Below are 16,237 nucleotides of genomic sequence, written 5' to 3' on the forward strand. Positions count from 1 at the left end.
TAATGAAATATCTCAAGTTGACTCTAGTCTCAGAGACAAATTAAAATTTCAAATTTTGTAGAGAATTGCCTCAAGAATGTCCTAATTATATCTTCAGCTATAGGCAAAGAAAAAAGGAAAAAAAATGTTTTCCATTCACCTCACCCGCAATGTGTAATACCTGGCATTTTCTCAGACAGTTCTGATGTGAAATGTTAATTAGAACATAGACAAAGATGGGATTACATAAAAGCTGAGCAAGTTGTTATTTTTCTGTAACAGCACTGAAATAGGAGAGTAACCTTCCAGACTGTCCAACACATCATTGGCGTCCCGGGCTCTCCTTGTATGCTCACGTGAACAGGTCTTGGCTTGGGGTTTTGGTTTTTGCTTGTTTTTCATTCTGATCCTGTGTGTCCTAATTATAAAAATATTTTTCTATTTTATTAAACAAAAATAGAAATTAAAAACTAAATGTGATTTATTCCATGGTTTTTAGTTTTTTGATTAATAGATATAAAGCATAAGAGAATCTTATTCCAATTTCTGAAAAAGTTATCATACATATGTACATAAATTTGTATACATACAACAATTTCAGGGATTTCACAGGTGACATGAAGGCTATATACTCAAGGCCTGTGAATTCCAGGTTCAAAATGCAGAGCTAAGGATCAGGAGAGAACATAGACAAAGGACACAGTTGATTTTCATTGGAGTGTTCTTGTCCAATCTTTGTTAGTAGATATAATTTTTAACATAAAAACATTTTGGGGTTTTGTTTTGCAATTAACCTTTATCTTATTATTCTAAGGTACCAGAGAATCTTTATAAATGTCATTTTCCTAAATTGTAAAATATATTTTAATAATACTTGCTATATCACAATATGTTTCACAGTTATTGTATTATTGAGTATTTAAGTTGCATCCAGTATTTTAATGTTATAGATAAAGTTACAAAAAAAATCTTTGTGCCTGTAGGGCAAGTTCTTGTTTTAAGAAATTTTAGAGAATCAGCCCTTTCTATTCTCATTACTGTTTCCTTCTCCTGTCCTTATTCCTGCCTTTATCTCTCTTGCTTTTCTTCCTTTTCTGATCTGTTTCTGTTACCCATAAGGCTGAGGAATGCCCTTGATGACAGTTGAAAGAGGAATAGCTTGAAATAAACAATGTCTCAACAGTAATTATTTTGTTCTGTGATAAATTGTGCATTTTTCTTCTACTTAATCTGAGTCTTGATTCAAATCCTATCTACTTCATCTTTTCTTGCTTTGGTCTTTCTCATAATTTTTTTAATATTGGGTAAGTAAAACTCTTTTACAGTATTATTGTTGAATAATTTCTGAAGAGCTAATAATAAAAACTTATTTTCAGGTAGCTTTCATATAGGGCTATTATATTTTAAAAATCTGTAATTGATTTGTTTTTATAAAAATTATGTAACTGAAATTATCAAACATATTGCCAAGGTTGTGATATCTTTAGGACCTAAAATAAGTCCAACTATTTTTTAAAAAGCAGCTCTCCCTTCTTAAGTATTCAATTTGAACATAGTTTGTTAGAACTTTTTAATTTAAATAATATTTGTTTTTTCTGAAATGTTTTATCTCTTTAGAACAAAAAGTAATGCAGTTGCTTAATTTTGTTTTGAATACTTTATTCACTTGCCTCAATTTTTATTTGTTCATAGAGTTGTAAGTTATGAGAACATCAATAAAAATGACTACTATACTATTAGCAAAAAAGCAGTAACACACATTTATAATGAGGACATTGAATATATTGAAATTGATCGATGGGAACAGGAATATCTATATCACAGAGAACTCACTAAGATTCCCATATTTGCACTTTTCCGGAAATGGAAGGCTTTTAACGTGTGGAAGAAGAATGTCCGTTCCAAGAAAATAAGTGGATGTCGAAAATCTCTACAAAAAAACCTGTTCATTGTTAATCATGTACGTATTTATTTATCATACTTTAAAAGAATTACAGATAAAGTGTGAGTCTATTACAGGCATTGGTATAGACTGCCCTTGAAATAGACTATTTCATCTTTTTAAGAGATTCACAATTTTTATTCTGTTTTGTCATTCTGTCTCTCATTCTGTCTTGTCATGGCAGTCTGGCAGTGTTTTCACATTTTAACTATGGTTGCAGAATGCAAAAGTATAAGAAGAGAGTTGCACAGGTCTGCTTCAAATAGAAGCAGCCACAGAGGTTTGGATTCATGGTCCCCTTTGTTGTTGATTAGGAAAATGATGTATACTCTTGAGCAGAGTGGGCAGGCAACCCTGATTACCTCCTCTTATCTTTGAGTCACTCTGGACTCTATGGTCCAAAATAATTTGGGGGCTTGTTTTCACGGGCCAGTACCTCCCAATTGTAGGTTCTCCTCTACCATGAATCCAAACAGAAGGGAAAATTTTAATATTCGCTTTGCAGGATGGGGTCATCATGGAAAAAGAACTGTTAAACGGTGTGTGGCTGTATTTTAAATCTCTACCCACTCACTGAATTTCAACTTGCATTACAAGTTTTCTGCTTGGCCCCTGGGAATGAAGTAGAATCACCATTACTGTTGTGGTCCTTAGCTATCTATTTCTATGACACTGAGTCACCACCCTCTCAAATCAGAAGCCTCAAGTTTGCTTTTTACTGCTCATTTACTTCATTTTTCATATGTTAACCTGAAAGATCATTATCAAGATGTCAGGCACAAAATAAAGGAACATCAAAGGAATGATGTGTGTGTCTCTCATGAATAAAAAAATAAAATCTTAAAAAAAAAGAGAGAGAAGAAAATTCTAGTCCTTCTTGATATCAAACTCAACTTCTAGACCTTTAATTTCCTTAAGGATCCATCAATCATTTGAATCTATTGTCTTTTTATCACCTTTCATCTTTCATCATGTCTTAGGGACTATACATGTCATAAGTTTGTTCCTAGGTGTATAAAATAGTTCTTCCTGTATTTGTCTCTAAGTCCTTAAGGCTTGTTCTCTTATATACTGAGGTTGTCCTCTGTCCACCTTTGATACCAACCGTGCTTTTTTTTTTTTTTTAAGATTTATTTATTTATTTATTCATGATAGAGGGAGAGAGGCAGAGACACCGGAGGAGAGAGAAGCAGGCTCCATGCCGGGAGCCCAAGGTGGGACTCAGGACGGCACCTCAGGCCAAAGGCAGGCCCCAAACCGCTGAGCCACCCAGGGAGCCCCCCAACTGTGCTTTGACGTTGATAATACCTTCTCCTAAATGTAGCTGGGCTACATTTAGAGTAGTCTACATTACATGAGACTAAAAAGTTCTCATCCATTTAAACTTAGATTGACCTAAATGACAGACCCATTGTTGGTTTATTTTTTTTTAAGATTTTATTTATTCATGAGAGACACAGAGAGAGAGAGGCAGAGACACAGGCAGAGGGAGAAGCAGGCTCCATGCAGGGAGCCCGATGTGGAACTCTATCCCCAGACTCCAGGATCACGCCCTGGGTTGAAGGCAGGAGCTAAACCCCTGACCCACCCAGGGATCCCAGCTATTGTTGGTTTAAATGTCTATTAGATGCTGTAATTACTCACACACTTACCACTACTCTAATATTTACAATTAGTTAATAAGGAGGGCTGATACACCTAGACTAGGTTTTGAAGGGACAAATGTGAAGCTATCCTTGAAATACTTCTTTTCATGATTCTTTTTCTTTTTTTTCAGTAACAAGCCTTATTGGCGCACATGCCTATGTTTCCTTTTAACAATTTTATTGAAATACAGTTAATGTACCCTATGATTCACCCATTTAAAGTATACCTTTCAATGGTTTCATTATATTCACAGGATTGATTAACCATCACCACAGTCAATTTTAAAACATTTTCATCACTTCAAAAAAGAAACTCTGTTACCCATTAGTGATCACTCTACATTTCTCCCCAACTCTGCCAGGGCCCTGCCCCAGCTCTAGGTAACCACTAATCTACTATTTGTTCCTATTGGTTTGCCTATTCTGTACAATTCATATAAATGGAACCATACAATATGTGGTTCTTGGTGGCTGGCTTTTCTCAGTTAGCATAGTGTTTTCAATGTTCATCTATGTCATGGCACAGCATTTATTTTTATTGGCATATTAATAATATGCCATTGTATGGTTATACATATTTTACATATCCACCCATCTATTACTGATGGATATTTGGATTGCTTCCATTTTTTGGATATTATGAATAATACTGCTACGAACATTTGTGTACAAATTTTTGTCTTGATGTATGTATTCATTTCTCTTGGGTATATGCCTAAGAGTAGAATTGCTGAGTCATCAGTAACTCTATGTTTAACCTTTTGAGGACCTGCAAAACAATTTCCAAAGCTACTGCATAATTTTAAATTCCCACCAACAGCATATGAGGGCTTTGGTTTCTCATTGTTTTCACCATTATATCTGTCCTTTTCATTATAGTCATTCCTACTGCTTGTAAAGTGGTATCTCATTGTGGTTTTGATTTATCTTTCCCAAATGACTAATGATGGTGAGCATGTTTTCATGGACCTATTGACCATTTGTATATCTTATCTGGAGAACTGTATATTGATACTTTACCCATTTCTTAATTGAGTTATTTTCAAAAAAAAATTGAGTTATTTTCATTTTACTATTGAATTGTAAGAGTTATTTATATATTCTGGATACAAGTCCCTTATCAGATATATGACTTGCAAAAATTTTCTCCCGTTTTGTGGGTTATCTGTACATTTTCTTGATGGTTTCCTTTGAAGCACAAAAGTTTTTAATTTTGATGATCTGCATTTTGTTTTTTTAAAAAAAGACTTATCTATTTATTTGAAAGAAAAAGAGCAGAGTGAGTGAGAACAGGAGTAGGGGGAGAGGGGCATAGGGAGAGGGAGAAGCAGGCTCCTTGCTGAGGAGAGAGCCTTATGTGGAGCTCAATCCCAGGACCCTGGGATCATGACCTGAGCTGAAGGAACATGCTTAACCAGCTGACCCACCCAGGTGCCTGGATGATCCGCATTTTCAGTTTTGAAGTGTAAGTCTTCTGGGCCCTTGATTTTCCACATGAATTTAAAGATAATCTTGTCAATTTCTGCAAAGAAGTAAACTGGGATTTTGATAGGGATTGCTTTAAATCTATAGACCAATTCAGAGAGTATTGCCATCTTAACAATATTAACTTCTGGTCTATGAACATACAATGCCTTCCCATTTATTCAGGTCTTCTTCAATTCTTTCAACAATGTTTTGTAGTTTTCAGAGGATATTTTACACTGCATTTGTTAAATTTATTGCTAAATATTTTATTCTTTTTGATACTATCATAAGTGTAATTGTTTTCTTAATTTCATTTTGTTTTTTTCATCTCATATATATAAATATATGTACATATATAAATAGTATAAATGTATAAATATGTGTGTATGATCTATATATAATACAATTAATTTTTGTATATGTAGCCTGTTTCCTGAAATCTTGCAGAATTTATTACTGATTCTAATAGTATGGGGCATGTGTGTGTGCATGCATGTACTCCTTAGAATACCTGATGAACAAGAATAAGTCATCTGCAAATAGATAGGGTTTTGCAACTCCTTTCCAACTTGGATGATTTAATTTTGTTGCCTAAGTTCCCTGGCTAGAACTTTTCTGCTGAATAGAAGTTGCAAAAGCAGACATCCTTGTCTTATTCCTGATCTTAGAAGGAAAGCTTTCAGTTCACCATTAAGCATGATACAATAAGGAAGTTTCTTTCTATTCCTAGTTTGTTGAATGTTTTTATCGTGAAGCAATTATGAATCTGTTAAATGCTTTTTCTGCATCTCTTGAGATTATCATGCAGTGTTTGCCTTTTATTAGAATAATATGATTTGTTATAATGATTGATCTTTGGATATTAAACCAACTTTGTATCCCTTGGTCATGGTATATAATCCCTTTGTTGTTTGATTTGGTTTGCTAGCATTATGTTAAGGATATTTGCATGAATATTCATAAGGAAGACTGGTCTATAGTTTTGTGGGTTTTTTCCTTGTGATGTGTTTGTCTGGTTTTGGTGTCAGGGTACTAATGGTTTTAAAGAATGAGTTGGAAAATATTCCTTCTATTTTTTTAAGGAATCTATGAAGAATTGATATTAATTTTTCTCTAATGTTTTGTAGAACTCAAGTGTCTTCTAGTCTCCTACATTACCAAGTTTCACTTTTCTCTAGGTTTATGTGTGTGCTTAATATTAATTTTTCAATATTATGTAATACTGCACATTGCTTTAACCTGCTGGTTTCTAATAGTGTGTAATTTTGTTGCATGTGATACTTTCAGGCAATTTTTTGTTTAGTTTTTACATTCTCAAACACTGTCATTCATTTATTTTAATTTGAATATTACTTTGTAATTAAAATCTTTCCATTTTTAATTTTTAGGCAGCCATTGCATTGTAAACAGACTACTCTTAATTTCATAGATCTATATAACCATTCCTCTGCTTATGAAGGGAGGTACCTTTTACTGTAGCTCTTTCTATCCTGGGTCAGAAATATACATGAAAACAGGAGCCCATGAAAACATGGCTGGGCCATGACGTATACAGCTGCAATGGGCTCTCTAAGTGTCAAATTGTTCAAATCACCCAGATGCTCTGTTAACCGACGTTAGGGCAAATTAAAGGTGTGGTGGTGTGGTGAAGGCAAGATTAGTAATTCCAAAGGATTCCTACGTTCCAACCAAGGACAATGTGCCTCAACATGGCCCTGATTTTTCTTAGATTTTTACATAAACACAACTCTTTTGCACTTATCTTCCAAAAGCTCTAGTCTCTAAGTTTCCTTTTAGGCGTTCTGACCCAGTGATCAACCCCCAGATTAATAACAGTGGTTTTCTACTTCTGAAGGTATTAATACTCATTTCGATGCAACTGGCAGAAACTCAGTTTCAATGAACTTCAGCAACAACAACAAACAAAAGCTCATACAATAAGGAAGTTTAAGGGGTAGAAATACCTTTATGCATGGCTCACTTCAGAAGTTCAAATAATATCTTATCATCTTTATTTTTTTCTCTTTCTCTTCATCTTTCAGTTCTTTCTCTGTTTTATTCTCACTTGGGCTCTTAACATGAGCACCACCACGTGCAGCTCTAGTTACAGCTAGCTCTTTGCGTGAGAAGAGAGTACCTCTTGCTGGAGATGCTGGAGAGTAGACTGATTGGCTCAGCTTGGCCACATCTTCAATCCTGCCTGAATCAATCCTTCCACAGCCAGGTGTTCTCTGATAAGCCAGGCCTGGGTATATGTGCCTATCCCTCATTCCTGTGATGGGGAAAGGGAGGGGTCAGCCTTATCAAAACCACATGGTAATGGGTTTCCAAAAGAAAGAAGGAGCATATCACTAGAAGAATTGGAGGTAAATCTGAGGTAGGTCTGTCCAGAACAGACAAAAATTATAGCTTCTCAGTCTACATATTAAAATCCACCATCAAAGTGATAAATCTTTCTCCCCTTACAGTCCTGCTAACAACTTAAAATAATACCTAATCCTTAATCCTTCAATAGATACTATTGATTTAGCAGCCTGAGAATGAACTACCTACCCGAAATTTTATCAAACAACAAGGGGATGGAGAACAAACCTGCAGTCTCTCATATCATAGCTGTTCTCACAACTGTCCTGTATGTGGACAGCCAGATGATATTTAAGTTAAGCCAAAGTAATTTTTTAGATTATGTTTTTTTCCTCCAAAAATTTCCACCATTAAACTCCTCTCACATTTTGGCAAAACATGTTGTCTTGGAAGCCAACAGCCTAGAACTCTGACTTATGATGGTAGCATACAGAAAGATAACATTAATATTATGTAACATAATTTCACAAATAGTTCCACTCATTATTCCATTCCACAAATAAATAAGTTCCTTTAAAAAAGAATGTATGTATGTATGTATTTATTTATTTATTTGAGAGAGAAGGAGTAGGAGAAGAGGCAGAGGGAGAGAATTTCAAGCAGATCCCCAATGAGTGTGGAGCCTGGCACAGGACCTCATCCCAGGAACATGAGATCAAAACCTGAGCTGAAATCAAGAGTTGGATGCCACTGAGCCACTCAAGTGCCCCATAAATAGGTTCTTAATGGTGACTGATTTTCTTTTTCAGCAACTTGTTACCCCTAAAAATTTAAAGTTAAAAAATTTAGCTATGCAACATTTTAAATTCAAAGTGGTCTTTGTCCTATGTCATAGCCTCTTAGGTCAGTAGATGGGCCCCTCCATTACCACAGTGACTGGACATTGTAAAGTCCTTAAGATAACACCATGAATCTCTTAGTAGCCATTCATCAAAAATAGTGAAATTTAATATATTGCCCAGTCCTCCATTACTTGCCCTCAGAATATTGCTAAAAGATACATATTCAAAGTGAAAAGAAAGGAATTCAAACAAATTAGATCTTATAACTCAAAGAATACTTTTATGGATAAACCGAATGGGAAGTCATCAGAGAGGGAGACAAACCATGAGAGCCTTTTAACTATAGGAATCAAACTGAGGGTTGCTGGAGGGGAGGTGGGTGGGAAGATGGGGTAATTGGGTGATGGGCATTAAGGAGGGCAGGTAATGTGATAAGCACTGGGTGTTATATGCAACTGATGAATTATTGAAAACTATATCTGAAACTAATGATGTACTGTATGTTGGCTAATTGAATTTTTTTAAAATACTTTTAGAAAAAATTTCAGAAGTGTTCCTGTTTAATGTATGCACTTTGGAGTTGTATCTACAGTGAACATATAGAGCTGCTTATTTCCCTTAATAGCCATTCTTCCTTTCCAAATATTTTTATTCTTTCAAAAGATAGGGATTTTTAAAGCTAAACAATGACAGATTTTTATTTTCCTGCAGCATCTGCAACCAGCTCTTCTTAAAATAAATGAATTATGCTATCACTTGAGTTTTATGGGACTTTGTCATATTGAAAAATGTCATACCTACACCCTGCAAGAATTTAAAGTTGCACAAGTCATACGGTTAGAAGAGGTAAGGAGTTTTGTCTATAGTTTTAAGATTTAGCTTTTCTATTGTTGCAACTTTACTATTACTAATACTTGTTCATCAATGTCTATCTAGGTGGTAGAGCGCCTAGAAGAATTTCGAAATGAGGCAAAAGATGTGGTCAGGAAGGCTTGTCGTGTTGCTCTTCGTGCCGCAGGATTCATTCCTGATGACTGTCTACACAAACCTGTTGAGGGTATGCAGGGGAAAATACTGTGATAGATAAGAAGTCATGGCTTTCTAAAAAATTAACTCTTTTTTATTCTACTTGTCTTAGGTTTAAATTATGATCCTACTTTTTAGTTTTTCTGAATGTCTACTTGATACATTATAAATTCAGTACATATTGTAGAGGAGGGGAAAAACAGTAAATATTGCATCTTCCTTCCATTACCACTACTTCTTTTTTTGGGGGGGGGGGGTTCCTTGACACTATTTTTATTTTATTTATTTATTTTTGTAATAATAAATTTATTTTTTATTGGTGTTCAATTTGTCAACATACAGAATAACACCCAGTGCTCATCCTGTCAAGTGCCACCCTAAGTGCCCGCCACCCAGTCACCCCCACCCCCCCGCCCTCCTCCCCTTCCACCACCCCTAGTTCATTTCCCAGAGTTAGGAGTCTTCCATGTTCTGTCTCGCTTTCTGATATTTCCCACCCATTTCTTCTCCCTTCCCCTCTATTCCCTTTCACTATAATTTATATTCCCCAAATGAATGAGACCATAAAATGTTTGTCCTTCTCCGATTGACTTATTTCATTCAGCATAATACCCTCCAGTTCAATCCACGTCGAAGCAAATGGTGGGTATTTGTCATTTCTAATGGCTGAGTAATATTCCATTGTATACATAAACCACATCTTCTTTATCCATTCATCTTTCGATGGACACCGAGGCTCCTTCCACAGTTTGGCTATTGTGGACATTGCTGCTAGAAACATCGGGGTCTAGGTGTCCCGGCGTTTCATTGCATCTGTGTCTTTGGGGTAAATCCCCAGCAGTGCAATTGCTGGGTTGTAGGGCAGATCTATTTTTAACTCTTTGAGGAACCTTCACACAGTTTTCCAGAGTGGCTGCACCATTTCACATTCCCACCAACAGTGCAAGAGGGTTCCCTTTTCTCTGCATCCTCTCCAACTTGTTGTTTCCTGCCTTGTTAATTTTCCCCATTCTCACTGGTGTGAGGTGGTATCTCATTGTGGTTTTGATTTGTATTTCCCTGATGGCCAGTGATGCGGAGCATTTTCTCATGTGCTTGTTGGCCATGTCTGGGTCTTCCTCTGTGAGGTTTCTGTTCATGTCTTTTGCCCATTTCATGATTGGATTGTTTGTTTCTTTGCTGTTGAGTTTAATAAGTTCTTTATAGATCTTGGAAACTAGCCCTTTATCTGATACGTCATTTGCAAATATCTTCTCCCATTCTGTAGGTTGTCTTTTAGTTTTGTTGACTGTATCCTTTATTGTGCAAAAGCTTCTTATCTTGATGAAGTCCCAATAGTTCATTTTTGCTTCTGTTTCTTTTGCCTTCGTGGATGTATCTTGTAAGAAGTTACTGACTTAAAAAAGGGTGTTGCCTGTGTTCTCCTCTAGGATTTTGATGGAATTTTGTCTCACATTTAGATCTTTCATCCATTTTGAGTTTATCTTTGTGTATGGTGAAAGAGAGTGGTCTAGTTTCATTTTTCTGCATGCATTACCACTACTTCTATATAATATCTTAAGCTGATTACAGAACCTTTATTTCATAATCATTTTAAAGAGAAATCAGGGCCTCTTTGCTTAAAGGTATGTTCAACCTACCAGTACAGAGGAATGTTAATGAACAATCTACAGTCTTTTGTTCAGTTGAAACCTTTGATGTGGAATTCTTTTCGATAACTGGGCTGTTTTTTAGAGTTTAAAATATCTCATTAACCAAGAATTTTGTTGTTTTTTAATTTTACTTATCTTTTTTTACATTTTAATGCCAATGTAATCAACCAACGTTATTATACAATATAGGTATACAATATAGTGATCTAACAATTCTAAGCATTACTCAGTCCTCATCATGAGAAGTGTTCTCTTCATCCCCTTTACCTGTTTCCCCCATTCCTCCACTCATTTCTCCCTGTAACTCTCTGTTCTCTATAATTAAGAATGTTTTTTAGTCTCTTTTTTCCCCTTTGTTCATTTATTTTGTTTCTTAAATTCCACATGTGAGTGAAATCATGATATTTGTCTTTCTTTGACTGATTTATTTCATTTAGCATCGTCAGGGAAATGTAAATCAAAACCACAATGAGATTATTACCTCATACCTTCCAGAATGACTAAAATAAAAAACTCAAGAAACAAGTGTAGGTGAAGATGTGGGGAAAAAGGAACCCTCATGCATTATTGTTGGGAATTCAAACTGGTATAGCCACTGTGCCAAACTGTGTCTGGAGGTTCCTCAAAAAATTAAAAATAGAACTACCCTACAATCCAGTAATTACACTACTGGGTATTTACCCAAAGAATGTGAAAACACCAATATGAAGGGATATATGTTCCCTTATGTTTATTGCAGCATTATTTACAATAACCAAATTATGGAAGCAGCCCAAGCATCTAGTGATAGATAAATCAATAAAGAAAATGTGGGAACCTTCCGTGCCCGCGGGGAGCTCGAGAGGACGGAGCTGAGATTTCAGAATGACTTCCATCTTGACTTACACATTTAAAAATCTTCCTAATGCATCAACATGGGCCCTCCGATTTTCTGCACAGACCAAATCAAAGAAAACCTTAGCCAAACCCAACATAAGGAATATTGTGGTAGTGGATGGTGTTCGCATTCCGTTTTTGCAGTCAGGCACTTCATATAAGGACCTGATGCCACATGATTTGGCTAGAGCAGCACTTTCGGGTTTGTTGCACCGGACCAATGTCCCAAAGGATGTTGTTGATTATATCATCTTTGGCACAGTTATACAGGAAGTGAAAACTAGCAATGTGGCTAGAGAGGCTGCCCTTGGAGCTGGCTTCTCTGATAAGACTCCTGCTCACACTGTCACCATGGCCTGCATCTCTGCCAACCAAGCCATGACCACAGGTGTTGGCTTGATCGCTTCTGGGCAGTGTGATGTGGTTGTGGCAGGTGGTGTAGAGTTAATGTCTGATGTCCCTATTCGTCATTCAAGGAAAATGAGGAAAATGATGCTTGATCTCAATAAGGCCAAGACTCTGGGTCAACGACTATCTTTACTCTCAAAATTCAGATTGAATTTCCTGTCACCTGAGCTCCCTGCCGTGGCTGAGTTCTCCACCAGTGAGACCATGGGCCACTCTGCAGACCGGCTAGCCGCTGCCTTTGCTGTTTCTCGAGCGGACCAGGATGAGTACGCACTGCGTTCGCACAGCCTTGCCAAGAAGGCACAGGATGAAGGACTCCTGTCTGATATTGTACCCTTCAAAGTACCGGGAAAAGATACAGTTACCAAAGATAATGGCATTCGTCCTTCTTCTCTGGAGCAAATGGCCAAACTAAAACCTGCATTCATCAAGCCCTATGGCACGGTGACAGCTGCAAATTCTTCTTTCCTGACCGATGGTGCATCTGCAATGCTGATTATGGCAGAGGAAAAAGCTCTGGCCATGGGTTATAAGCCCAAGGCGTATTTGAGGGATTTTGTATATGTGTCTCAAGATCCAAAAGATCAACTTTTACTTGGACCAACATATGCCACTCCAAAAGTTCTGGAAAAAGCAGGATTAACACTGAATGATATTGATGCTTTTGAATTTCATGAAGCATTCTCAGGTCAGATTTTGGCTAATTTTAAAGCCATGGATTCTGATTGGTTTGCACAAAACTACATGGGTAGAAAAACCAAGGTTGGGTCACCTCCTCTGGAGAAGTTTAACAACTGGGGTGGATCGCTGTCCCTGGGACACCCATTTGGAGCTACTGGCTGCCGGTTGGTTATGGCAGCTGCCAACAGATTACGGAAGGAGGGAGGCCAGTATGGCTTAGTGGCTGCCTGTGCAGCTGGTGGGCAGGGCCATGCTATGATTGTGGAAGCTTATCCAAAATAATGATAAAGAAGAGGTGACCTGGAGTTTTTGTGCAACACTCGCACTAGGCAATGCCATTCCAATGCATTACTAAATGACATCCATAGTTCCTAGCTCCTCTTAGGAAAACACAATTTGTGGCCTTCTGTTAAATACTTTGCAATTAAGCCTTGCTAGTGTTCTGAGCTTTCCAGTAATCATGGCTTACTGCTTTTTCAGGGATTTCTTAGTCACCACAATCATACAGTGATAATGTTTAAGCAATTATTTGGGGGCTCTGTTTTCATTAAATACTAACAGTGGTTGCAATTTGGGAAAGAGGTTAGCTGAGATTTGGTATCATCTTTGTAACATTTGCAAATTATACTCTTTCCTGTTTGTGACCTAAAGATAAGTGTTTTCTATAAAATACAAACCAATGTGCCTAAAGAAACTTAATTATGGGAAGGTAATTCAGAATTTAAATGTCACTGAATACCTAGAGTAAATGTTTAGATGTTATAAGTATCCTGTTAACCTTAATAAAGTGAGGAAGTATCAAAGAAAAAAAAAAAAAAAAAAATAAAGAAAATGTGGTATATGTCTACAATGGAATATTATTCAACCACAAAAAAGAGTTTACTTATCCTTTAATCCATATTGAAAGAAATGGAATTTTTATCGAAAAATTCTTGATGTCATATCTTCTATTTTCCTTAGATTATCATAAAATGCAAGACGGTGGAAGTCTCATTGATTTGCCTGCTTATGCAGACTCGGACAAAATGACATACACTGAGCAAGCCAGCAAAAGGCATCATTGCATGAGGCTAACATGGTAAATGATTATTTTTCTTTCTCAAGAAAAATTAGAGCATCCACCTTTCTTGAGTTTCATTAAAAATTAAAGCCTTCAGGGGCAGTTGGGTGGCTCAGTGGTTGAGCATCTGCCTTCAGCTCAGGGCATGATTCTGGGGTCCTGGGATCGAGTTCCACATCGGGCTTCTCTCAGGGAGCCTGCTTCTCCATCTGTCTATGTCTCTGCCTCTCTCTGTCCCTCATGAATAAATAAATAAAATATTTTACCAAAAAAAAGTAAAGCCTTCATCACAGGATTCACTAATAGTGTTGAGAGATTTTGGGGTGATATGATAACCTGACTACATGCCCAGAAACGCTCGCATACCATTGCCACCCAGCAGAGCAGCCACTGGGAGTGGCGAGCTGGTGGAGACTGGAAGACATGCCCAAGGCTGAGTGCTCCTCTTAGACCTTTAAGGCTTTGTTTCCCTCTAGCCCAGCTTGGAGCATGGAGCAGGCTGTGATAAGGAGAAGTCAGGTACATAGAGATTTGTGGACCTCCACCAGAGCACCTGGAGAGCCCACTACCTCTATTGGTCACTAAAGAACTACATGTAGCTGCATTGCCCCATAAAATTCCACTCTCTCCCTAAGGTGAGTTTTGCACCTGGGAGATAAGGGTGGAAAGCCTTCCTTCCAGGGCCTCACCTGGATCTTGACATTGTTTCAGAGTTTGGATTTCACACCATTCCAAAACCTCACCATTACAAATAACTTGCAAACAAAATCACCAAACATTATCTGAAAAGTTTTGTATGGCACTATAAAACACTGTTATTGTTAGCAGTGCCAGCTCCCTTAGTCCAACTTTGACAGCTGTAAATTTAGTAAATCTTAACTGCGTACTAGTTTATATATGAAATAATATGATAATAATGTTTGTGTCACAACAGAGGTCAATGAAGCAAGAGACCACCGTCCATAGTACAGGTAACAGAGGCCCCTTGACTGTCAGTTGAGTAGAAACATAAAATTTGCATCTCTGAGTTAGCAGTTGCTATCAAACATTTATTCAATAGTGAAGATTTCACACCCGTACCATTAGAATGTGAGTTACAGATGTTGTATATTTTCTGACTTCATTTTTAAAGCATCTTTAAAAAATCTTATGGCCCTTTTGGTTAGATGAGCTGGGTGCACTTCCCATACCACCCATATAGCTTGTTAAATTTCCTTTTGAATAGTTAGAACACCCAGCTAAATTGATGCTATATATTTGTGCTTGAAAATGAAGAATGTCCAAGAATAACTCCTATGTACAATAAATCTGTTATTATAACATAAGTAAAAATTCCAAGAGAAATTCTGATATTTAAAAATTTGAATATTTGGTTTAGTGTAACTTTCATAGTAGTGAACATAGAAAACTGAAGCTGTATTTTTTTTCTTTTCAAGCTTTATCCGTCTAAATGACTATCTAATTGAGAACACAATGCACGTCCTAACAGTAAATTCTGCTAACTCTCTTTTGAATTATCTTACTGACAAGCTAAAACGAACACCTTCGGCAGATGTCATTCAGAAATGGATTACTGAAGAGAAGCCTGAAGTCACTGAGAAAAAGGTATATTCAAACAAAATTAAGAAAATTCATAGGTCAGCATTTATTGGTGAGTGCTTACTATGTACTATGAATTATGTTATTTTCTGTGTACTTGAAAAGTAGCAGAAATGCTTAGAAGATTTCACAGGATAATCAGATCTTACCATATACACTTGAAATGGTGGAATGAAAATCACCATATCAACAAGTATCTCATAATAGATGAAAGCATCCACTGTTGGTGCTGTCTTATAGGAATTGGCTAAAGGCTATTCATGTGGACATAGGACAAATGTTTCTTAAGTGCCTACTACATACCAATCCCTGTGTTGGGTGTGGAGTATATAGTGATGAAAAGCATAGACAGGATTCTTGGGCCCAAGAAGCTTATGGTTTGAGGGTTGTCATGGGCATGAACTGGCAGAGAGAATCAGGAAAGGTGGTATAAATGAAAGATAACCAATGGTTTAGAGGTGAGAAGAAGCAAATTATGGAAGCAAAACCTTTGTGCTGTGATTGGATAACCTCTTGGGAGGATGTTGATCTTAGGGCAGTGTAATTTGAGACATTCAAGATGAAGTACTACAACTCTTTGCATTCTAGCATAGCTAAGAGAGAAATCATATCATCCATATCCATTTCCCAATAAGGTTTGCCCTACCTCCATCCCAGATAATAGCTTCATGCCAGATACCTAAAAACATAGCTAAACATGTGTGCCTGTTTTCCTCAAGCTTCATACCTGTACTTGTCAACTGCCTCCCCAGGAA

General features: G+C 36.9%; 2 protein-coding genes across 2 annotated transcripts in view; both read left to right on the forward strand.

Moving 5' to 3' along the window:
- DNAH6 (dynein axonemal heavy chain 6) overlaps window positions 1-16,237 on the forward strand; it is a 236,551-nt gene that overhangs the window by 30,549 nt on the left and 189,765 nt on the right. Inside the window, exons 5-9 of the mRNA XM_041756154.1 lie at window positions 1,672-1,939; window positions 8,892-9,026; window positions 9,117-9,237; window positions 13,784-13,901; window positions 15,320-15,488. Of these exons, the coding sequence (XP_041612088.1) occupies window positions 1,672-1,939; window positions 8,892-9,026; window positions 9,117-9,237; window positions 13,784-13,901; window positions 15,320-15,488 (811 nt within the window). The remainder of the gene's footprint in view (window positions 1-1,671; window positions 1,940-8,891; window positions 9,027-9,116; window positions 9,238-13,783; window positions 13,902-15,319; window positions 15,489-16,237) is intronic.
- Window positions 11,681-13,543, forward strand: LOC121491344 (trifunctional enzyme subunit beta, mitochondrial-like). Its single transcript, XM_041756159.1, has one exon. It carries the CDS (start codon window positions 11,723-11,725, stop codon window positions 13,103-13,105), a length of 1,383 nt encoding a protein of 460 aa, XP_041612093.1. The 5' UTR covers window positions 11,681-11,722; the 3' UTR covers window positions 13,106-13,543.

Source organism: Vulpes lagopus, chromosome 5 (genome assembly GCF_018345385.1).
Source record: "Vulpes lagopus strain Blue_001 chromosome 5, ASM1834538v1, whole genome shotgun sequence".
NCBI classification, from domain to species: domain Eukaryota; kingdom Metazoa; phylum Chordata; class Mammalia; order Carnivora; family Canidae; genus Vulpes; species Vulpes lagopus.

Bases quoted from the DNA above. Each gene is read 5' to 3' on its own strand.
- LOC121491344 (XM_041756159.1), top strand. From the start codon at position 11,723: ATGACTTCCATCTTGACTTACACATTTAAAAATCTTCCTAATGCATCA.